Source organism: Bacillus rossius, chromosome 13 (assembly GCF_032445375.1).
Source record: "Bacillus rossius redtenbacheri isolate Brsri chromosome 13, Brsri_v3, whole genome shotgun sequence".
NCBI lineage: Eukaryota > Metazoa > Arthropoda > Insecta > Phasmatodea > Bacillidae > Bacillus > Bacillus rossius.
This window is the reverse complement of record NC_086340.1, coordinates 16,642,994-16,669,138: the sequence shown is the minus strand read 5'-3', so window position 1 is coordinate 16,669,138 and position 26,145 is coordinate 16,642,994. Positions and strand designations below refer to the sequence as shown.

General features: G+C 35.7%; 1 protein-coding gene across 3 annotated transcripts in view; it reads right to left on the bottom strand.

Moving 5' to 3' along the window:
• Window positions 1-26,145, bottom strand: part of LOC134538275 (endothelin-converting enzyme homolog) — a 106,161-nt gene that overhangs the window by 5,662 nt on the left and 74,354 nt on the right. For all 3 annotated transcript variants that reach the window (XM_063379446.1, XM_063379445.1, XM_063379444.1), the window contains exons 9-20: window positions 25,758-25,980; window positions 21,542-21,640; window positions 20,136-20,286; window positions 19,024-19,141; window positions 16,455-16,551; window positions 12,131-12,307; window positions 9,906-10,009; window positions 8,281-8,339; window positions 6,370-6,418; window positions 5,527-5,594; window positions 3,079-3,209; window positions 1,394-1,558 (exon numbers count right to left, since the gene is read on the bottom strand). In XM_063379446.1, the coding sequence (XP_063235516.1) occupies window positions 1,394-1,558; window positions 3,079-3,209; window positions 5,527-5,594; window positions 6,370-6,418; window positions 8,281-8,339; window positions 9,906-10,009; window positions 12,131-12,307; window positions 16,455-16,551; window positions 19,024-19,141; window positions 20,136-20,286; window positions 21,542-21,640; window positions 25,758-25,980 (1,441 nt within the window). The remainder of the gene's footprint in view (window positions 1-1,393; window positions 1,559-3,078; window positions 3,210-5,526; window positions 5,595-6,369; window positions 6,419-8,280; window positions 8,340-9,905; window positions 10,010-12,130; window positions 12,308-16,454; window positions 16,552-19,023; window positions 19,142-20,135; window positions 20,287-21,541; window positions 21,641-25,757; window positions 25,981-26,145) is intronic.

Genomic DNA, 26,145 nt, shown 5'->3' with positions numbered 1-26,145 from the left:
ACTCAGAAACCTCGACAAAATCAATATAACTTTGTACTGTCATGAGTTAGAACGATCATAACTTTGAAACACGTAACTTAGAAACGTCTTAACTCAGAAACCTCGACAAAATCAATATAACTTTGAACTGTCATGAGTTAGAACGATCATAACTTAGAAACACGTAACTTAGAAACGTCTTAACTCAGAAACCTCTACAAAATCAATATAACTTTGTACTATCATAAGTTAGAACGATCATAACTTAGAAACACGTAACTTAGAAACGTCTTAACTTAGAAACCTCGACAAAATCAATATATAACTTTGAACTGTCATGAGTTAGAATGATAATAACTTTGAAACACGTAACTTAGAAACGTCTTAACTCAGAAACCTCGACAAAATCAATATAACTTTGAACTGTCATAAGTTAGAACGATCATAACTTTGAAACACGTAACTTAGAAACGTCTTAACTTAGAAAACTCGACAAAATCAATATATCTTTGAACTGTCATAAGTTAGAACGATCATAACTTAGAAACTCGTAACTTAGAAACGTCTTAACTAAGAAACACACAACTTAGAAACGTCATAACTGAGAAACCTTGACATAATCCATATTACTTTGAACTATCATAAGTTAGAACGATCATAACTTAGAAACACGTAACTTAGAAACGTCTTAACTTAGAAACACACAACATATAAACGTCTTAACTTAGAAACCTCGACAAAATCCATATATAACTTTGAACTGTCGTAAGTTAGAATGATCATAACTTGGAGACGTCTTAACTCAGAATGTCATAGCTTAGAACTATCACAAATTAGAAACAAACAACTTAGAAACTTCGCAACGTAGAAAGTCATTACTTAGAACTATCACAACTGAGAAACTCAAAACTTATAGCTGTCATAACTTGGAAACACGTAACTTACGCAACACTGAATAACATAACTTAGAACTATCATAACTTAGAAACGCACAACTTAGAACAGGCATAACTTAGTTTCTATATTGTGTGTTTCTAAGGTATGTGTTTTTAAGTTGTATGTTTCTAAGTTGTGACAGCACCTAATCAGGGTCCCGCGCAAGTAGATCAGTACACGTGATGTGAGTGAAACTTATTCGACTCGTAAGTACACCAAAAGGGGTAAAACGGCAGAGAGAGAGAGAGAGAGAGAGAGAGAGAGAGAGAGAGAGAGAAATGACTATTAAAAAAAACACACAGTGTGGCTTTCATTTATTTCTCAAGTATTTAAGAATCCTAACTTTTTTATTTATTAGAAGTTTTCGTTAAAATAAAAATGAATGAATAAACATTAATTAATACTCACTTCAAAATAACTACTCAGTATATCAATCAATAATGTTTAATCGACAAATATTTTTTTTCTTTCCACTTACATTAGCAAAGGAGAGAAAGAAAAGTTGTTCGTGTGAGAACTTTTCCAGCCCTGGCAACCTGGGCTCGGGTCCGTTTCTTTCTCTGAACAGACTGTACGCGATGAAAGCTTCCCGCAGTCCTCCGTTGTCAGCGATGTTTTCTCCGAGGGTTCTCTTGCCGTCAACCTTCAACAGCAATCCACAAAACCCACTGTTACATGGGGGGGGGGGGGGGGGGAAATGTAATACGAAAATAATACAAACGAAAAAAAAAATTCATTAGAATTCAAGCATTTAGAATCTCTTAATGACACTACTGGCCCTAAATATATCTCATATTTTGTAAAATATATCGCAATGATCGTGTAAAGTTTTTCCGAAGATCTTCATAAAATGTATCTTTTTACTTAAGTGAAGCTTAAAAAATAAAATGATTACAAAATTAATATAATTTTCAAACATTAAATTTTTTTTTCTAAAAATACTAGTAAAACAGTACAAAATCCCGGAATACATACATTGGTCGTTAGATTTTATATTTTAGCCTAAATTTTTAGAGCGAAACCAATTTTGTTGGAAATATCCTTAAATAAAAATGTTACCAATTTATAATTGACCACAAAAAATTGAAATATTCTGGCTGAGTATTGCTTTTGATGACTACGAAATTATTAATGAGCAGATAAATAATTCTTCGGTTACGGTCTCAACCCAGGACTCTGAAGTATAAAAACATTCACATCATGTAGCACTGGCATAATAATTTATAGTTACAATTTAATGTTTTTAAAAAAATAACTTCAGAAGTTTTTGAAAGCCCCTTTAATCATTAATAGTTGCCGTTAACAATTAGCAGTTGATTAAAATAACCACGGAGGGAATTAAGGAGTTAATTATTTGACATTTTAATCATTGACGTCAAAATGGGTACGTCCCTACTAACTTTTTCTTGTCGGGACAGGGAAAAAATAAATAGTTTTTAGTGATATTAAACGCTTAAGCTGATACGTAGTTAAAATATTTGTTTAAAAATTCTCACATCATTGTGGTATTTTATGATTGTCTGTTTTTTTTTGTTCCTTTCAAGTTATGAAACCAACTTCTAAACACATGCCTTTGCACTGTTACGGATTGTTTTGCAAGCCAATTGTTAACCTCCAAAGTGAAGTTAACTTTATGACAGACACCCGCCCCATCAACTGAAAACTCCACGGAGAGCTACCTGCAATGTACCTACTTGGGAAGCCTTCCAATCACAGACGAGAGAGCCAAACGAACGATCTTGCATCTTCGGGGTTTTTCTTTTTTTGGTTCATTGTAAAAGGTTATGTTAGCTACATTATAAATACTTAAAAACATTGTGGACGGTTGATTTGGTTAGGATAGCTACACTAAAGATACTGTGAAATCATGTAAACGGTTTCCTAGCCCTGGATAGCTACGTATTAAATAGTTACTTGCTAAGCAACCATAAAATGATTTTACAGTATTTTTAATGCAGCTGTACTTACCTAATATAACCAACCATCCACAATTTTTATAAAGTATTTATAATGTAGCTAACCTATCCTAATCGACTGCAAAATTTAATGCCACACCGGTTTATACAATGAGATAGAATGAAAAAAATAAAGCACGCATGAACTTCGGGGAACTTCGGGTGTGGCTCTCTCGTCTGTGAAAAGAAGGCTTGCCGATGTACTCACGGAGGCGTCGATCTCGTCCATGCGATACGAGCTGTACTGCTCCACGAAGCACTGCGTCCTGTTCACGTACTCCTCGATGGTGGAGTTGGTCCACCACTGCCTCATGTTGCCGTGCTTGTCGTATTGGCGACCTGCCGTAAATAACCCTTATGCGTCACACCCAGCTCCGCGGAACAGTTACTTCGCTGCGTAGTGCTAAAACTGACTTAATATACCTTGTAGGCCAAAATACAAAGCTGCTTTGTGCTAAAACTGACTAAATATACCTTGTAGGCCGAAATACAAAGCTGCGTAGTGCTAAAACTGACTAAATATATCCTGTAGGCCAAAATACAAAGCTGCGTTGTGCTAAAACTGACTAAATATACCTTGTAGGCCAAAATACAAAGCTGCGTTGTGATTTAACTGACTAAATATACCTTGTAGGCCAAAATACAAAGCTGCGTAGTGCTAAAACTGACTAAATATACCTTGTAGGCCAAAATACAAAGCTGCGTTGTGCTAAAACTGACTAAATATATCTTGTAGGCCAAAATACAAAGCTGCGCTGTGCTAAAACTGACTAAATATACCTTGAAGTCCAAAATACAAAGCTGCGTAGTGCAAAAACTGACTAAAAATACCTTGTAGGCCAAAATACAAAGCTGCGTAGTGCTAAAACTGACGCACTGTGCGCTGCTGTCCGAAACACTACCTCGTGTTCTGCTGAAACGGACGCACTATTATACACAGCGGTCCAAAACTCTACGTCGTGTTTTGCTAAAATCGACGCAGTAGACACTACTATCCAAAAAAAAACTACACGCTGTTTTAAAAATGGCGTAACCTATCTGTGGTCAAATAAAAATTGTGTTGTGCTAAAACTGGTGCAATACACACTGCGGTCCAAAAAAAACTACCTTGTTTTGTGCTAAAAATGACCCATATGCACTGCAGTCTAAAACACTAAGTTGTGTCGTGCTATTATTTACTCACTATTCACTGCAGGCTTAAATACTACGTTGTGCTAAAACTTACTCAATTTACACTGTCGTAAAAATATAAGTACGTTGCATCGTACTTAAACTAAAGCAAAGCAGTGCCTCATACTGATATTTTACGAAGACCGAAACAATTGTACAAATGTTTGTATACAGAACCCATTTTAATAGAAGTATCATATGATAAATATAACATTAACACAGACACATGAGCAAACTAACGATAACATTATCACGAAAGACTATGTCAGTGTTTGGAGCTAAACCGGAATTGGCTTTTACATATAATTTACTGCACAAACAAAAAAAAAGTTGTTATAAGCAGTAAAGCAATGTTGTTTACGACTGTGACAAATGTATTCTGTAAATTACCAAATATTAATTAATTTCCCATTTCTATTTACACGAATAATTGACAACGCTTACAGAAAAAGCGTTATAATATAATACATAATTAAGTTTTCTTGAAATTCTTTAAAAAAAGTCAGTTTCATTGCTTAAGTTAAAACGTTTAGCTATGTTACGTTTCATTATTTTTATTAATTTTTTATTAATAATGTGTCTACTTATTTTATTTGAACTCAAATTTAGTGTGGTAATATTTTTATTTTTTGAATAGGTAACAATTTTTAGGATTCATAAAATAATTGTTATTAAATTTAATAAGTAATGTAAAAAGGGGTTTTTAATTTTTCACTATAAACGTATTGATTCTGCCATAACATGATTTTTCGTTCAAATAAGACATGGAAAATAATTTTTAAAATAAAAAGAGATAGTTTTTTTTAGGCATATGTGAGAATTAATATGACATTCAACAGTACGATACATATTAATTTGCACTATTTGTTTTGACAAGACTTTTTACTCTGATCTTAAGCCGTTAACGAACGTTACTACTTTAATGCAAATAAAAAATATCATCATATTGAGTTTGGAGCTTGTGTTATAAATTTAATTCTTGCTGTATTCTTTTTATATAAGTGATAGGCAGTTTTTTATTAATGGACTTCGTAATTAAATTGTAAATAACATTTCAAGAGCATAATTAGTTTGTCACGTAGTAAAGTATTTTTCAGTGCATAAATTATGTTAAAATATCTAAAAAAGTTACTTCCGTTTTGTACCTTTGTTAATAACAGCTTTGAAACGTCATTACAAAGATTTCTTGTTTACTTTTAAGATGTTTAAAGTACATCTTTAACCTAAATAGGTCTAAAGTATTTCATAAAGTTATGTATTTTCAAAAATGTTAATTTATTTCAAACCACACTTAAAATGTTCTTTAAAACTTAAATAATTAAGACTTTTTGCATAAGGTCTAACCAGTATTACATTTTAATCACTAATAATATTTTGTGTTCATACCTGGCGAAATATGTAATAACACTTTATTTTGTTGTGAAATAAGATTCCAAAGTTTGAGAATTTATGAGTAAATAACATAATTTTTCTAAGTTTTGTTTACCTGTATCGTCGAATCCGTGAGTGAGCTCATGTCCAAGAATAGCTCCAATCGCGCCGTAGTTAAGAGCCCTGTAAACGTTACAAATGATGAAACACAAGACGTTTCTGAGAAAAATACTTGGAACAGTTACTAATATTTTATATAGCTGCTGACTGGTAAATAACATAAATAAGTAAAACATCAGAATATGCATAAATATTGAGCTTTATTGATTTACTAGATGCAGTACCTGGTGTTTCCCGGTATGAAAACAGGGTGAATTGGACTCTTTTTTTTTCGAAATCAGATGTAGACAGTAATTATCTTCTTAATCTGAACGTCAAGTGTGCAAAATAATTTATTTTACTGGCAGACTCCCGGAAGACATTGTTCTGCCAGTGTATAGTTATTTTTACCTCTATGTATCTAAAAATGGAGGGTTTGTATGTGACCGTGTGGTGGTCATAGAAAAAAGACACACACTCACTCTTTGTATGTCTATGGCCTATAATTTTCTCTTAATAAATAAATTCACCCCTTTTTCGCTCCATTAGGAATAAAATTTCATAGTAATATGTGGCCTATGCATTGATATATATTATAAGCTAGCTGTATGCCAAATCTCATCTAAATCCTTAAAGTGGTTCGGGCGTCGAGGAGTAACAAACATACACACAAACTTTCGCTTTTATAATATTAGTAGGATTTATATTTAATGGCTAAAATCATATTTATGTGAACTGATCAAAACATATGTACCATAACCTAAGTAACGTTTATGAAATTCTAACTTGAAATATATTTTACCTCATGCTCGTTTAAGGTGCAAATTTTTTAGAGATTAGTTTTGTTTGATCCACTTACTCAAGCCCAAGGCTGTAGAAAGGAAACTGCAAGATACCGGCTGGGACAGCTGGAAAAAATAAAAAGTTCTGAAGTTACTGAAACGAGTACCACAAAACATTCACTTAACATTTAATACAACAAAGTTTCCCTTTGTCTTTGGTAACTTTGGCTCGCATCATCCGCCATATATATGGCATCACCGTCTGTTACACATTTCCGTTCCATGTGACTTCCGTTCCATTCACTAAATTTCTACTATAGAATGCCGTGTACCGAAATCTAAGATGTTACACACTTCTGTATCTAATAAAGTAATACAATTTAACAATAACGACATTTAAAATACGCTGTTTTCGTCTTGGTGTTTTAAAGTAACATCGACTCAAAATAAAGCTTCAGTTCAGTTAGTAATGTTGGGTTAAAAATTGTACGTATAAAAATTCATTTATTTTATCTCCGTCCTTGTTCTATGCTACTAATACAGTAGAAACACAATGTTAATCATACTCCGAAACTTGGTGTTTATCTTTGCAAAGCCAAACATGCGCAGGAAAGGTTTATTTCAGCTGAAGAAAAATGATTTGACTCGAAATAATGTTATAACTTGAAATTTGACTGCTCATTGACCGATACAACACTTTAAACCTTTGCTATCTTATAATTTTAGTATGCTGGCAAACAACTATTTTTCAGTCTGAAACACTGATTTTTTTACTGCTATATTTTCTCTAGCCTGTCATCCTTTCAGTTTTCGTCAAGCTTCAGACTGCCTTGGAGTGAGCTCTTTATGCTAACTGAATAACTAACATTCGATTGACACAATGAGACACTGTTGTTGAAACAGGCTGAGTTATCGATATTTTTTTTTATTGCGAACGAGTTATCTTCAAAATTCCACGGTATTTTCGCGGAAAATACATTCATTTGGCTCTTTATCGATGTTATGCTGTCAGTGTGGTAAAATGAAAGCCAAAAATGTAAAAGTGAATAACATATATTTCGAGGTGAAGTACCATGGAATTTTTAGTGGTATTCATTACTGATGCAATGCTAGTGAATAATTTTGTTGACATATGTATCTGCAGTATGAGACATACTTTTAGAAATATGTACTTAAATTATATCCTCTTTTTCAAATGAAAATATTTTCACCAGGCAACTGATGTATATTATTCATAGTAAAAATTTAGTTCAATTAAATAAGAACGTTATCTATTAGACACAGGAAGACAAGAGTGTGTGTGTTTTTTTTTCGAATCATATAGTATTAAAGCTCGAAGGATTAACATTGTTTTCAAAATAAAGTAAGAAAATTATATTTTTCTTTTAAACTTGGAAAATCTTAAACTATCCGGACGTAAGTAAATATAATAATTATTAGTGAAAATAATTGGCAGATTTCTAAAGAATGGCAACTATGACATAGGTTCGGAATGAAAATATAAGGTTGTTCTGACAGACCAATTCGTCGGCCACCCATACTCATTTACGTTATTAGTCAAATGTATTTTAATAATATGATTTTTATAAAGTAATAAATTTTTCAAATAATATTTATAGCAAAATATTTAACACCATTCACAACACATAATTATTGAGATATTTATTAAAAATGGTGAATGAAGTTAAAACGGTTTCAGTAAATTAACACGTCCATAGATAAATCTTTAGCAATTGCGCATTGCGAAAAATAGGTTTATTTTCTTTTACCTCCGGCAAGTACTATAATAAAGAATACATGCAATTGTAAATACTTAAAAAAATTAATGATTGCTAATTTGAAAAGTGTAAAAAATATTTATGCTAATAATAGGTAAAAGGAAAACAGAAATGTACACATACAGAAGTGCGTGACTTTAATAACACATAGCAGTTAATATTGTTAAAAACAAACGTACGAAAATAATAACTCAGCAAATCACAACTTACTAACAGCATTAGCCTGGAAGGTGTGGAAAGCGTTCACGTCTGTGGGGTCAGTAGCCCAGCTGAAAAAATAAAGATTTCATTTATTATTACAAGTTCCCAACAAAACTGATTTTGTTTTTAATCCAAAGTAAGGTAAATTGATTTTTTTTAAATTAATTTTGAAAGACTTTGGCTCATCATTGATAGTAAAAAAAAAATATTTGGCAATCAAATGTGATAAACTGAAACTGAAAATATAATAATTGGAAAAACTAATAACCGTGTATGTTTAGAATGTATTACTCCTTTGTTTTTCGTTGGGTGATAATTATTTTCAAAATCCTAGAGTATACAAAAATATTTAAAAAAGGAAATCAAACAAATAACTTTACTCTATATTTTTGTTCTTATAAAACCGCACTTATTTAACGTTTTTATAATTTCACTTTTACTTTTTAACTTTGGAACAACGAACTTTATATGAATATTCAAGTGTTTTAAGTATCCGTTGACAGAGATAACCAGACAAATTTCACAGCTGCAAAGTCAGTTTTACGTTTAGTTACTTTTATGTGATTTATGTATATATTTTTTGCAGTGAAAATCAGTTATTTACAATGTCTTTAGTTTTTTCCACCAATTTATGTCTCGTTTATTATTTGAACTCGAATGCTAAATATTGGTGTGTACATTCAAAGTTCATAAATAGTCAACTTGGTTAAAGTTTAAGATTAATTTAGACCAATCTATGGATTTTTTGTGACTAAATGCATTAGACAGCTAAATTAAATAACTTATAATTTTATAAGCTGCTAACTTGTAAAATAAGATTAGGCTCTACCAACTTTCATTTTTTTAGGTTTTTTCCTTAATTTAAAGTTTCAATCATTCAACCAAATTTCTGGCAACGCATTCATCGCCACAGTCTGAGATTTATTTGCAGATTAAGGATATTACTTATATAACCACCAGGACACAATAACAATCACGGTAACAGCTACAACTTTCATAAACATACCAACAGACCACGAAAGTTGACATCAACATATTACCATGGTTAGTTACTTTGTCCTGCCAAGTAATAAAATGCAATAGTCAAGTTGTATTACATAAAATTGTAGCTTAATATAAAAAAAGTATCGTTAAGTCTAATCCCATTTTAAAAATTAAAGATTTCTTTTTGAAAACTAAATAAAACTAATATATACATTAACATGCTTAATACGGCTGTCCATTTCAGGCAAAAGGGAAATTTCAAGAGCAGTAACTAAATATTTGTTTTAAAAATACTCAAAGAAGGTTTTCGCTTCATTTAAAAGTGTCCATTGTAAATAAAAGTTTATTTCAAATGCACAATATTTCCATGCTTCTATATGTGTAATCTTTTAATTATAAGCTGTCCAAATGTTTGTAGGAACTAGAACTTTTATAGTAGAGCGATGTAGTATTAGCCTTTGTCTGATGATATTCATGGTATATATAGGCTGAATGGAATATCTGTAGCTACAGTAAGGGACAAATTAGGAGTAACAATCTTACTTATTTTAAGACCCAGCAAGAGAGAAAAATATAATTATATGTTTCTTTTCAAATAAATACATTAAGTTACATGTTAAGATCATTTCTCATGACCAATTGTTAAGCACCTGTCCTCAGCGTTTATTTCTCTTAGATTACCCAGAACTTGTTCTGTGGTTCTTTTGCCGAACGCCAGCAAGTTATCCAGGTAGGCGTCTTCGTTTACTTCCAGCTGTAAAAAAACCAACAAAATAACGGATCTATTTGATTAATTCGTCTGGTTGAAACATACAGACTTTCAGGTACACATTTTCAATCACGAATTGCGTAAAACATAAAAAATGTATCTCATTAAGAGAGGTTCGATATAGGGTAGGAACAATTAAATATTTTACTACTGGAACTATTGAGTAATGAATTATCAGGAGACAGCATGCTCTGACATAATATAGTCTAAGTTCCCGACTTAAATAGACCTTCCCTTATCAATTTTTCTAATAAAATATATATTTTACACAATACTAGCTGTTACTTACCTGCTTAGCTAGGAGTAAAACAAACTTAATGCACAATTTGATTTTTTAATATTTATTTTCAATATATATATATTATGATAAAATAAAGAGGGATTCAAAACATTGAAAATGAAAGAAACACAAAAAATTTAGTGAAATTTGTAAAAAAAATTAAATTTACTAACCAAAGCATTGTTCGCAAGTTGAACTTGATCTATTTTTGTATTGTCCCTCTATTGACTTCTGAGAATATCTCCAAGCGCCTTGTAGATAATATTATTGCAAACACGTTGGTACAGGGTTTACCTTAGCAAAAGTAGGCAAAACTTATGGTTGTGGTAATTTTAAGTTTCAATAATTAAGTAAGAGAGTGTAACCAAATTGTAGTGTGCTCTATAATAGTTGAAACTATATTATTTAACCTCGCTATCGACATATTGTATAAGCCCAAAAAATTGCAGAAATGATGCTTGATCACGCTTAATGATGGTTAATAAGTATTATTTATAATCTCTGTCGTTAAACATACTCACTTAAATAAAATACAAAAATTAAAACAAGGTTCAACAATGGAAAAACAACAAATCAGTCAACGTTTTGGGTGCCTAAACAAAATGGGCTCAGGCCACGAGCTGATAAAAATAAAATGGCTTCACCCAGTTACTATTTATTTATAATACAGAAGTGGCCAACGACTGAAACCCTCAAACAAATAGTGTGACATTGTGTGTCCTCTTGAATAACAATCACTAAGGAAATAAACAGTTAAGTAAATAAATGAATGATGTACGTTACTGATTTTAACACGTATAATTTCAAACGTATAATCTTCAAGATTTTTATGTGTGACATCTTATCTCTAGGCATACTGTATTTGGTTGGGGCAATTTCGTGAATGGAACGAGAAAGTTTCATGTACCGGCTATGTGTAACCTCAGTGCTGCCATCAGTGGCGGACGGCGTGAACCAAAGTTCACAAAGCCAAATGTAAACTTTATATTATTAACTGTTTAATGAATTTCAACCAATTTGGCAATATTTTAATAAAATAACTTTTTTTTTTACGAAATTCAGGTCCAAAGCCGGGGTTTAGTGTTTTTTTTCAAGTGTTTTTCGCCTTTATCGGAGCCGTTTCATTATATAGCCGACGTAGCTGCTCCGACAGTGAATTCTAGCGGTGGGTGCGGAATCTACGTTTGATTCGCGTCCTGTGATGTAGTTGAAAATACAATTGTTTTCGTATATTTATTCTAAATAATTCTACGTTAAATTCCGTATTGTAAGAGGATCGGCAACATGAGAACACCATGAATTTGCTCGTTACCGAGGTTAGACGTTACACGTATCTCTGGAAGCAGGGCCGGCCCGTCCATACAGGCGAACTAGGTAACCGCCTAGGGCGCCAAGTAGCTGGGGGCGGCGCAGCACGACACATAAACAGCTGATATAACATGTTTAACGATTATTGAAACTAGATGAAAATGGATTTTTGTAACAGTTTGGAATGTTTATATTGATATAATTAATTGTTTAAAGTCCACGGTGACCTGTTTATGATTTGTAATAAATAAAAAATTAAGTAAAACTTACATTTTATTGTTGACAAAATCTTAGGCTTACGTGATGTATTTTGATGCAAGGAAACATTGTTTTTGGGAGTGTCCGGCCGGGGGGGGGGGGGGCGTTGGGGGTTAATTAATGTTTTTCGCCGAGGGCGCCAATTTACCTTGCACCGGCCCTGTCTGGAAGGTACTTAAAAAGACTCGCTCACGTATCCCCCTTTCAACAACAAAACGACGACGGAATCGAGCGTTGCAGTTCGATGAGGGAGTACCAACACCTTCGTAGTAGGAGTTGAGCTCCTCCTCGTCCAGCAGCCAGTCGGGGAAGCCGATGAAGCTCTTGATGGAGGATGACTTCTCCAGAGTGGCCTTCTTCGTGGCGCCGTCCATCCAGTCCAGGGAGTCGACGAGGACCCTGAAGGCGCTCTTGATGTCCGACAGCATCTCCTTCACCTGCAGGCAAGCAAGCATCTCCGCCCCGTCAATTCATCACACGACAAGTTTTTTTTAAATCTCTTTCGGGACCAGCATGAGATGGACATGAACTGGCCGTGAATTCATCACACACCAAATTTATTTTTAAATCTTTTTCGGGACCAGCATTCACACACTTATGAGATGGGCATGGACTGGCCGTGAATTCATCACACGCCAACATGTTTTTTAAAAATCTCTTTCGGGAACAGCGTTCACACAATTATGAGATGTTCATGGACTGGCCGTGAATTCATCAAACCCCAAATTTTTTTAATCTCATTTGGGTAGAGCGTTCACACACTTATGAGATGGGCATTGACTGGCCGTGAATTCATCACACGCCAAATTGTTATCATCTATTTCGGGACCAGCATTCACACAATTATGAGATGTTCATGGACTGGCCGTGAATTCATCAAACTCCAAATATTTGTTTTATCTATTTCTGGACCAGCATTCACACAATTATGAGATGTTCATGGACTGGCCGTGAATTCATCAAACCCCAAATTTTTTTAATCTCATTTGGGTAGAGCGTTCACACACTTATGAGATGGGCCTGGACTGGCCGTGAATTCATCACGCGCCAAATTGTTATAATCTATTTCGGGACCAACATTCACGCACTTATGACTGGCCGTGAATTCATCACACGCCAAATTTTTTTTTATCTCTTTCAGGACCAGCATTCACACACTTATGAGATGGGCATGGACTAGTCGTCAATTCATCACACCCAAATAATTTTTTATCTCTTTCAGGACCAGTGTTCACACACTTATGATATGGGCATGGACTGGCCGTGAATTCATCACACGCCAATGTTTTTCAATCTCTTTCGGGACTAGCATTCACACACTTATGAGATGGGCATGGACTGGCCGTGAATTCATCACACGCCAATGTTTTTCAATCTCTTTCGGGACTAGCATTCACACACTTATGAGATGGGCATGGACTGGCCGTGAATTCATCACACGCCAAATTTTTTTTAATCTCTTTCGGGACCTGCATTCACACACTTATGAGATGAGCATGGACTGGCCGTGAATTCATCACACGCCAATATTTTTTTAAATCTCTTTCGGGACCAGCGTTCACACACTTATGAGATGGGCATGGACTGGCCGTGAATTTATCACACGCCCAAATTTTTTTTAAATCTCTTTCAGGACCAGCATTCACACACTTTTGAGATGGGTATGGACTGGCCGTGAATTCATCGCACGCCAATGTTTTTCAATCTCTTTCGGGACCAGCATTCACACACTTATGAGATGGGCATGGATTGGCCGTGAATTCATTACACGCAAAAAATTTTTTTTTTCAATTTCTTTCGGGACCAGCATTCACACACTTGATAAGCATGGACTGGCCCTGAATTCATCACACGCCAATTTTTTTAAAAATCTATTTCGGGACCAACATTCACACACTTATGAGATGGGCATGGACTGGCCGTGAATTCATCACATGCCAAATTTTTTTTAATCTCTTTCGGGACCAGCATTCACACACTTATGATATGAGCATGAACTGACCGTGTATTCATCACACGCCAAAAATTTTTAAAATCTATTACGGGACCAGCATTCACACAATTATGGAATGGGCATAGACTGACCGTGTATTCATCACAAGCCAAATTTTTTTTCTCGTTCGAGACCAGCATTCACACACTTATGATATGGGCATGGACTGGCCGTGAATTCATCTCACGCCAAATTTTTTTTTATCTCTTTCGGGATCAGCATTCACACACTTATGAGATGGGCATGGACTGGCCGTGAATTCATCACACCCAAATAATTATTTATCTCTTTCGGGACCAGTGTTCACACACTTATGATATGGGCATGGACTGGCCGTGAATTCATCACACGCCAATGTTTTTCAATCTCTTTCGGGACTAGCATTCACACACTTATGAGATGGGCATGGACTGGCCGTGAATTCATCACACGCCAATGTTTTTCAATCTCTTTCGGGACTAGCATTCACACACTTATGAGATGAGCATGGTCTGGCCGTGAATTCATCTCACGCCAAAAATGTTTTTAAATTTCTTTCGGGACCAGCATTCACACACTTATGAGATGGGCATGGACTGGCCGTGAATTCATCACACGTCAAAATTTTTTTTTATTCTCTTTCGGGACCAGTGTTCACACACTAATGAGACGGGCCATGGACTGTTTTTTGCGTGGCCCTCAAATCGGCAAGGGGAAGTGGGTGGGCCACCTCAAGCGCTGTTCTGAGGTGTTTTCGGGAAGAGGTGTTCCAGCATTTACCCACCACCGCTCTCCCTCTAAACCCATTCGGCAAACCAACAGACACTCGCCGGCTAGGCCCCTCCAGCGAGCACCGTGTGTGTCTCATCTTTGGGACTTTTCAGGAAAAAAGCCCAGAGAGTCCGTGATCCTGTCCGTCCTCTGATAGCTGTCCGGGATAGTGCCGGAGTAACGCTTCTCGCCCGTGTCCACCCATTTCCGGAGCGGGGAACTCCCACGAACCTGCTTCAGCATTCAGAGCCGGACGGGAAGCGACAAGGTTCACGTCAGTGGACCCGCCACGCCTTTCAGCGATCCGCGATGCTTTCCGTCCTGGGCTTTGCGCGCCGCCACACCACACACGATCTCACCTCACCACACGCGATCTCACCTCACCACGCACGATCTCACCTCACCACACACGATCTCACCTCACCACACACGATCTCACCTCACCACACACGATCTCACCTCACCACACACGATCTCACCTCACCACACACGATCTCACCTCACCACACGCGATCTCACCTCACCACACACGATCTCACCTCACCACACACGATCTCACCTCACCACACACGATCTCACCTCACCACACACGATCTCACCTCACCACACACGATCTCACCTCACCACACACGATCTCACCTCACCACGCACGATCTCACCTCACCACACACGATCTCACCTCACCACACACGATCTCACCTCGCCACACACGATCTCACCTCACCACGCACGATCTCACCTCACCACACGCGATCTCACCTCACCACACACGATCTCACCTCACCACACACGATCTCACCTCACCACACACGATCTCACCTCACCACACACGATCTCACCTCACCACACACGATCTAACCTCACCACGCACGATCTCACCTCACCACACACGATCTCACCTCACCATGCACGATCTCACCTCACCACGCACGATCTCACCTCACCACGCACGATCTCACCTCACCACGCACGGATCTCACCTCACCACGCACGGATCTCACCTCACCACACACGGTCTCACCTCACCACACACGATCTCACCTCACCACACACGATCTCACCTCACCACACACGATCTCGCCTCACCACACACGATCTCGCCTCACCACACACGATCTCACCTCACCAACTGTCTTGTCTGGTCGCTCAAGACAAATAAAGAGGTCGCATCTCACATTCTCAGTTTTTTTTTCTTTCTGAAACTGGGCTGGGAGCAGCGAAAATAAATTTTTCATTAACCGCATAAAGAAGGGAATGTCTGACGTTAAATTACAATATTATAACTACCAACCAATCGTTTTTGTTCCCCAAACAGATTAATTGTTTTGTTTGAATTAAATTACGATATATATTCGTTTTAGTGTCAAGCACATTTTTAAAACCAAATTATTACATATAGTGAATATATTATATGATTGTGTGCATACGCCATTGCTGATTGAGTAAAACCGGAAGAATGGACAAAGAAAAAAGGAATACACACAGGAAGGAAATATCTATACTATCTATACATTTACCATTGCCTGATTTTGTCTTCTTTACTGTTTGTTTGGGTATTAATTTTTTTCTTTGCCCATTCTTCAGGTTTTATCTATAACATACATTGAAAACCAGGAATGGAGTATGTCAAAAAGAATGTTTAAATCAATCTTCCTCATTCTATGAATCGTACAAAAAAAACGAAAATACGTATTACATTAAAAAATAATCAATAACTACCTATTGTGATGCAAAGTATTACGCGTTTGTATTCCGGATCAGACAATCTTATGCAATTTTAACTATGGGTGTGAAACACATGATTCTAAAACGTGTCCCTTAATTTACAGTTATCGTCTCACCTTTTCTTTCGTTTTGGAGATGAATCCTTGGTCTACGATGAAATAGCTCACAGCCATTCCCATTTTCTGATTGACAGCATGGGTACAAAACGTAGCTCTGTAATCGATAATCAAAATATTCTATGATATCACAAAATAAATTTTGTGCAAGATACAAAAATAATAATAGAATCGTAAACAAAGTTAAATAACAATAAAAATAATTTATTTTAGTAAAATTTTAAGCAGACTAACGTACAGTAAGCATATTCCCTTATTATAACCACCTCATAAATATACTTCGTTTGTTATTTTGTAATATACTTTATATTACCTCTTTAACGTATGTAAATAAACAAAATTGTTTAAATTTATTTTTCATTAGTTTGATTATAAAAAATTTTACTGTCATGTAAAAATGTTGTTATTAAATTGTTACATTTTTTAAGTTATCAACATGATTTATTCTCAATTTTGGAAAAAATCAGGATAATTTCCATAAAGGGACAGTGGTATTTACATATTAGAAAAAAAATTGTTTTCAGGAATATAAATGAATGCGATAATGAATCCAAACCATATTAGGAGGGGCATAAGAATAACATATGATTTTTTTTTGTAAAATAACGTTTAAAAGTGTAAGTGTAAAAGAAAATTAACAAGAATCCGTTGTGATTACAACGCTATTATTAATAAGTTAATTCTTTATATAGTAAGCCTATTTCTTTGCTGAAAAGTGATTTAACTTGCACTTATTTTCCTTTACCCTAATAAAGTTACATTTTTGATTAATTACTTACTTAAGGTAATTAAGAATGAAACTATACATAAACTCACAGAACCGTTTGTTATACTTACATGGTAGACGAAACTGCCACTTGGCTGATTTAAGACATTGAAAATCCATTAAATAAAGGTAATAAATGTAAGCTGCATAAGGAAAAGTTAGAACCTTCTCTGAAAAATTGTGTAAACCAGGGAACAATGATAATCTTTTGCTTCATCTTCTTGTTTCAATAATCCCACACGGAAGCAAGTACATATTTTTTTTCTACACTTGAGGTGCTATGAAGGCTTTAAGGGGCCTCACTAGTAAAAGGTTTTAGCGCTCTGGGCTACTGGCCACGTGCTGCTGCTAGTGTATGGGAGGAGCGAAATATCTGGGCAAGGGGGAAGCTGACTTGGGGGTTAAAAAGGAAGGCTCATTTGTCATTCTATCCGCTGGAGTCCAGTTACTGCGGTATCCGCAAACAAGGTCACGGCAAGAGGTGGGACTGCCTACCGCTACATACACCAAAGTATCAAATTCTCGTATCGCATTGCTTGTTTTTTGACAATATTTATTAATTTGAAAAAAAAAAGTAAGATTAGTGTTGCACTCCAGACTGTATCCATTAATGGCAAACAAATTTAATTCGTGTTCAAAAGTGTTTATTTTATAATTTGATAAAAAAAAAAAAATTAAAATCCATACGCACAATTTTTTTTTAGTTTCTTTACGAGGGAGAAATATTTTCAGATTCTTAGTGTCTATAAATAATGTGCTGTCATGCTCAAAATAAAATGATGTTCGCTAAAATTTAATGCTACAAGAGAGGCACTTTAAAGCTTTCGCGCTACGTTTATTTGATTAATGTTTCGGGTTTCATATCACTTTATAATTACAATGATCATAGTCTTCAAAATATAAATAAATTAACACTAATGACAACGCGAACAATTTTTTTATGTTCCCCGGTTATGTATAAGGTATTCAAAATCAAATATAAACTGAAATATTCGGTCTTCGTATGACTATATCATTAATAAAACTCGTATCATACACGAGAATCTGGTAATTACATTTAGTGATGTAATTTTGCATGAAATGTTTTCTTGAATTTTTTCGTTAGTAAAAATTAAGCTATTACTGGTATTTTTTTAACACTTGAAGTTAAAAAAAACAGTCCGTTGTGTGGTTATTTAGATTTGTCTTGAGTTTCGTATATTTTGTATCGAAGGAAGCAAATTATGACAATTGAAAATTTTCTCATGGTCAAACAAGAAATAATAAAGAATGAAGCCAAACAAAGAAAAAAATTGGTTGTCTGTAAAGTCGGTTTACGTACGATAGTTTAACGTGACAACGTCATAACAAAACATTGATGAAATGATTGCATACTTTTATGAATAAAATTGAATCATTTTTATTTTAATAATAAAATAATAAATACTTGAAATTATACTATTAATCATATTTTTAAAATGAAAGAATAATAATTAACCTTTATTGCCGAAATTGTTGTTGTAATAAGCAATGAAAACCACATTAACTTTTCATTTCACTTTATAACCAGTCGACGAAACAGTTCACGTGTAGAAGTAAGTTGTGTGCTGCTGCTGTCTTTCTTCGCATAGGCCAATCGAGTGGAAGAGAGATAGATGCGGCGCAAGCGTACAATGAGCGTAACGGGTCACAGCGTAACGGGACAATGTGCGTAACGGGACACTTTTTCATGCATGCAGCAGGCGTTCATCGATTTATTAGACGTTGTCACGTAAAAAATATTGAAATGGCTTTACTTATGTTACGTATTTATGTAAATGTTACCTCGATTCTGAAGCTCTTCCGTTGGTCACCTTTTGGATGTAGGTTTCCTTGATGTTTCTAAGCTCTTTGTTGGTAGTTGGTGCCAGCACACGGACCATGTCCCACCACAAAACCAGTTCTAGAACAAAATATTCAATCATGTGTGTGTGTGATTTGCCAACTGCGCCTATTTTTTTTTTTTTTTTGGTATATAATTTATTAATATCTTACACGAGTTTAACAAATATTTTTGGGACTTTTGAAGTTTATGTTTGGCCTTCAGTGAAAGTCATTAGAAAAATTTCTGGTTTGCATTGTGTTAGCGGCATTCCTCTTAAAATTAAAGCGTTATATGCTTTAATATTATCTTCATCCTTACATTTATCGAAGATATATTTACACACAAGTTAAAAACAGGCTTTAACGTTTAACGTTTGCCAAATCTCCATGATTTTTTTTTTTTTTTTAAGTGAAACTTCTAATGTGACTTCCAAAAAAGATTGCGTTATACGTTTAACGCTACCATGGAGGGGGTATGAAAGCACTGTTGCGTAAAACGTTCAACGCTCCTGGGGAGGGGGAATAGAAAGAGACAGAGCGAGAGTGAATGCGTGGCACTCGAACGCATGCGCGTAATATACCTGTTACAGGCCAGCGCGAGCGTCCAATAGTCCAAGCACATGCGCGTGGTATTCTTGCTGTGCAGCGAAGTAAACAGTGTGAGCGTCGTGAAATTAGCTGAAATACGTACTTGTTGTTCTATTGTATTGTTCTATTTTAATTTATAATATTCATTATTTCATTTACTTGTTTTTAGCTTGATTTGATACACATAAAATTTAAAAGGGTAAATTTTTTTTATTTTCAAATTTAGTGGATAACAATTGTAAAAAAAATAGTGCGTGGAGTCGAAAATACATTTACAATGCTAATGTTAATAAAGGTTTTTCTTAAAGAAACAATATGATTTCACTAAAAATCAAATTATTTCCCTTTCTATTTTCATTTCCACATTACGAAGTTTCACTTCTTCCGCGCGGAGGGACTCCACGCACTATTTTTTTTAAATTTTATATTGTTGGATTTGAATGTTATAATAAACTAATATAATTCCGTTTTCTTTCATATGTTACCTAATGTTTCAGACGATGTGTTTGACAGCAACGTAGAAAGATTCCTTAGATAATCCGTGTTGTAGACAACAATAATATCTTCTCCGTCCAGGTCAAGAGAAATGTTTTCGTGGTCCTCGTAGACGAACGTGAAAAATTCTCTCCAGTTGAGCTGCAAAATGTGACAAATTTTATGTGCTTTATACTTTACGTTATAAGCAAAAAAAATTGTAAAAATAACACTTAAACATTGATTTAAATGTTCTTCATAAAGCTCTTCAGAAGTCATATGAACCTATTGTTTACAGAACTATCTAGTTTCCACATAAAAATCTTTACTGCATCCAATTCGTTATATTGTTATCTTAGAAAGGAGTGTCGTTGCTATGAAATAGCGAAGGTTATGAAGGTGTAAAACCAGAGATATATTTTACAATATTTTACAATAGCTAGATAATTTTTCAAATATGCCACAATTTAGCTTATATATGTATTTGGCATCAATTACTAAAAATAAACAAAAAATAACGTTTATTTCGTAATTCGTATTTAAATTAGTATTTTCTATACAATACATCACATAATTAACTTAAAATAGTTTTTTTTATAAAGAAGGAATTTTTATTTGAAGTTTTTATGTTAATTTTTAGAATCACTTTGTCCCAGTATAATTTAACATTACCAAATTTGTTTTGCCACATACCCAAATTACACAACTTGTAGTAAATTGGAGGTCATTATTACTTTGCTGTGGAATTTTTTTTGTTAGAAACTATTATTTTAATAATGTGTTGTATTTTCCTACCATAAAATTGTTAATAATAGAAAAATCTGCAAAATGAAAATATTAAAAAAAAAAAAAAAAAAAATCTTCGTCCGATTTATGTCGGTCATGAAAGTCAACTAGATTGTTTTTTTGTATTCATCCATACAAAAATAAATCTCAAATACAAAAGTATAATTTAGTATTTTCGTGTGCAAGCTCTTGTTCCTTAAAAAAATTATCGAAAATTCCAATCGTTCTTCCAAAATATTCTTGTCTTCTAAGAAAGATTTTCAATGAACGTCTTTAAAAAAATACGGGAGGGACATAATATTCCTTGTGAGGCGAGTATAAAAATCTGAAGCGAAACCTTGTGATATTAAAAAACATGTTTGTATATACTTAAAATAACGAAATATCAACTACATTATATTTCTAAACAAGTATGTGTTATAAAAATAAATATACTAAAGAACATAACGCAAACGTTTGAAAAAGAATTACAACCCAATGCTTAGTCATTTAAACTTGACTACATGTCATATTTTAATTTATGAAATATTTTCATCAGATTATTGTGCTCAAAAAACACGTTGCTATATATATATATATATATATATATATATATATATATATATATATATATATATGCTCTGAAAAATACCTCGGAAAGGTTGTTTTTCTTGGGCGCACTGTTGGTAAGTTCTTGCAACTCGTCAACCATCATAAACACAGGATCAACTTCGACGTCTTCGGAAGAAATCTAAACAATCAACAACACCATTACCAAAATTGATACATAAAACGCGGTCAGGAAGCCACATGCAACGTCATTCACCGTCGTGAACGTGGGTGCAAAGAATAGCTGACGGTGTGTCTACTGCAAGTATGAAAGTTACAAATGAGCAAAATGGAGGCCATAGGTGAAAAAAAAAGCACGCATGGGAGGCCATAGTTCTAATAAGGGTGCATGTGAGGGTATGGCTATGTTAAGTTCGCATATGCCCTTAAGGTTAAAATCGCTTTAACCGATTCACTACTTTATTTAGAACATACTCTCATATTTTCAAGAAAAATTTTCAACTCTTAAATTTTAGAGATATTATTTTATTTTGCTTATGGGTTTTCAATATTCGTAGTCTATACAGTATTATAAATGGTAATGGCAAATTTTTTATGGTTAGTTTGTGTGTCCATGCTTTTTAAAAAAGTAAATTAATTTTTAAGTTACTGGGATATTTACTAACTATAAAAACATTAAGTGAATCCTCTCAATAGTGTTAATAATCGTAAAAACTATACATATTGTATGGAATAGAGGAAAAAAGGAAATTAGAAAATAAGTGGAAGCAGGAAGCAAGCAAACATTCAATATTCATTATTTAAAACAACTGCACGAAATGATAAATAGAATTTATTTTGAAAACTGAATTTTCCTTTTTACTCAGCTAGACTCTACAAAGACGTGCATTATCAAGTCTTTTGTCACTTGTTAAGTTTTCTGCTGCTTGATTTCACCTCCTCTCTGGGTTGCATATGGTCCCGTCGGATTGGTTTAATGGGGGTTTGCCATCGGTTTCTAATATTTCTGTTCTTGTCAAAAGAAACCGTGAACTGAACACAATTATTGTTGTTCAAGTGTACAAACATTTTCACTGTAGAACGTGGTCAATATAATAACACGAATTTGGCCGGTCGCTAACTATTGATAAATCCACTGATATTTTACGGCACATTTCACCACCAAGATGCCTTTCAATCATACAAATTTATTTTGTGATTGTTCCAACGCTAAGCTGATCTGCACCAGCCTCGTGTCAATGTTTATATTCTAGCTGCAAGTGTTGCGAATACCACGAAACGGCGTCTGACGCCATTGGTAGCCAATGGACAGTGTACCATCCCTTGGGTGTGAGCAGGACAGCTAAGTCTGGCCTAGTGGTCTAACATGCCACGAAATGACAAGTACAATAAAACATGCGAGCGAGTCTCTCAGGGGAAGCCTAAGATGCACATAAAGTTCTGCCATTCCCGATTACACCCGAACAATTCACCTTCGGCCAACCTCGGGTTTATTTATATATATTTATATTTCTCTGTTTATTTTAATGTAGCTATACTAACCTAACTAACCGTCCATAGTGTTTTAAAGTGTTTTAATGTAGCTAACCTAACCGACCACTTTTAATATTTGAATTAATTTTTCCTGCGCAAAAATAAAACAAATCCCGAAGTTGGCCGAAGGTGAATTGTTCGGGTGTAATCGGGAATGGCAGAACTTTATGTGCATCTTAGGTCTCCCGTCTCTTAGTACCCGCCAGTGATGTGTAAACATCTGATCCCGGTAACGAGTAAAATTCGTGTGTTCTCATGTTGTTCATGTTTCAAATGAACTTATAAACGAAACTCGGACACGAAATTAAACGTATTTTTCAAAAAAAAATAAAAAATTCCGAGCGTAATAAATAAACTGATTAAAAAAATAGTCGCTTTTCGAATACAAAATTTCGGGATGCGAATCACACACATACTTTCTGCGCCCGCCGCTAAAATTCAATGCCTGAAACGTAAACGTTGCTTGCCACCATGAGACGCAGATATCAATTAGCACCACGAAAAAACCGGAAATTTTAAATTATTAAAACCATCTCCGATAAAACCCCGGGTTTGGATTCGATTTCCGACAAGCAATTTTATTAAATTACTGCCCATATTATTTAAATTCAATAAAAAATGTTAGTACTATAAATGTTCAGCACACGTTAGAAGTTATAATGCTATGGCATTACTAAGGTATTAACCTGAAACATTTTAACACATTATAACACTAAGTAAATGTTTGTAATTTTTTTTTGCTTAAACTACTGAAATCAGTCTGTAAATACTTGCTACAAACAAACCTTAACCTTATTGAGCTGATTCGACATCGTTACATAATATTGTTACGAACGCGCCAGGTACCTGAACGGCCTGGCGACCCCGCACGACCGCTGACGTCACACGCCATCCTTTCGGGGATTATGGTGGCCCGACCTCGCCACCCCCCCCCCCCTTTGCCAACGTTTCACCCTCTTCATCAGCGCTGTTATCTATCCCTGAGCGGCTTGGACATTTCGCGGGCTTGCCGAGGCTGCCGCGTGGAGTGGCAAGGATAAGAGGCGCTGTTCGGGAAGCTTCGAGCGTTGGGTCAGCCCGGGATGACACGACCAGTCAGTTCCAGAAAGACAGCCAATGAGTTATAAAAGCGGTGACGCCGACCTCCAACAGGTGAGTTGCGTGAAGTGCAAGTTCGGCGAGTGGCGCAGGCGCGGAGCGACGGGACTGCGCGTGTGTGACCGTCGTGTGTGACAGAGGGTTGGGAGCGAAACGGAAGATGCTGCTCCAGTTGGAATTCAAAGGCAGAATTCTAAGAGATCAGTCAAGTTATAGTTATTATTTGGTGATATTCCATCAAGCCAAAGAGTGTACATTTGAACGAAATACGTTATTTGATCACGGATAATTTTAAAATACCCGAAGGACTAAAATACTGTTTACCAGGCAAACAGCTGACCGAATCCCGTGCAACACGGAGAGAAGGTTAATTTTGGCAGCAGCCAATGAACACGTGACATAAGACTGGTTTGCCGGTCTCCAAGCTTAGAAGGCCTCCTGTTTTCGTCTGTGCTGTCTTCATTGTGGCGTGTCCAGATTATCTGTTCAGATCATGGTTGGGTTCCGTCTGTTCGTCACTTTGTTTTCCAAGGTCGGTCTGTGTCTCTTTACGCTGTTATTGTTGCAATTGTCTCGTCGTCGTCGTCAGCCCGCTGTGTTCGTCAATGCTGCGATTAATTCCCTGACAATTTCGTTCTACGGAGTACTCTTTGTGATATACGTATGCTTTGAACTTTAGACATCGGCTGATTTTGGCTTGTTTCCTGTGTGATTTCAGTATTCATCTTTTCCTTCAGTTCTTAGAAGTTTATCTGTAACTAGAGACCGAAAAAAATTCGCAGATTCATTTTTCGATAGGCTAGAATCCAAAAATGTTTACATTCGTGCTGATTCAGTGATTGGGGCACAGATTAGCTGAAGGACTCTGAGCCAATGAAAACCCCACTCAACAATGGAAGTATCGAATCGCAATCATCGTAGTCAACACGTCTCACAAGTCAGTGAAAAGGTGAAGTTTACTCGCGTACATAGAGGGATGTGGAGTCCCTCCTAGAGATCACTCAAACCACGCATTTTTCCAGTCCTTGCCTATCTAACACAGTGTAACCAGCAATGGCGTAGGCTATGTCCACAAAAAAAAATTGGTTGTCTGTAAAGTCGGTTTACGGACGATAGTTTAACGTGACAACGTCATAAAAAAAACATTGATGAAATGATTGCATACTTTTATGAATAAAATTGAATCATTTTTATTGAATTATCACTATTTTGTATGGATACAAAGAAGGAGTGAAATGAAATCTACAATTTTTAATTGATAAAATTACTTTTATTTGCACTCATTAATTCAAATATGTTTATTACTTTAACGAACAGATTATTTTAACTTTAACTTTTATACATGTTTGCTATTTAACTTCTTCCGATTTGTGTTATTCTTTTAAAGATAGGACGATGATAGGAAAAGTAGGAAACGAATGGGAGTGTTTCGAGTTTAACGTGCCTCGAAAAAAAGTCAAATCGATGGTTTGTTCCAATCGAGTGGAAGAAAGACAGATAGATGCGGCGCCAGCGTGCAATGAGCGTAACGGGACACAGCGTAACGGGACAATGTGCGTAACGGGACACTTTTACGAGCGTGCAGCCGGCGTTCATCTATTTATTAGACGTTGTCACGTCAAAAAAGGAAAATTGTCAATGGATATTCCCCATCGCGAGAAACGCACGTTGTACAGCAGGATGTCCATGTCGCTGACCGTGACGGCTGCCTTCTCGAAGAGACTCTTCATCTCGTCGTCGGGCTGCTCGTCAGTGCCCCAGTAGTGGACGTACTGCATGATGTCCACGACGTACTGCCTGAAGGCGAGCTCCTCGGGCGAGTCGCTGTCCTGATTGGCCCCGTGGGTCCGCCGTCTGTGGCGGTCTATCTGCTGCTCCATGTCGTGGTGCCTGAGGAAACCAGAAGAACGGCGGGATATATTGTCCGCAGCAGGTAACGCAGTGGGTCCTCAGCAGGTGACCTGCTCCCCCTGATGGGGGCGACTGAAATGCCGATCGAAACGTCCGGTGAACTATCCGCAGAGGACACGGCTGCAACCCGGAAAGCCAAAGCTA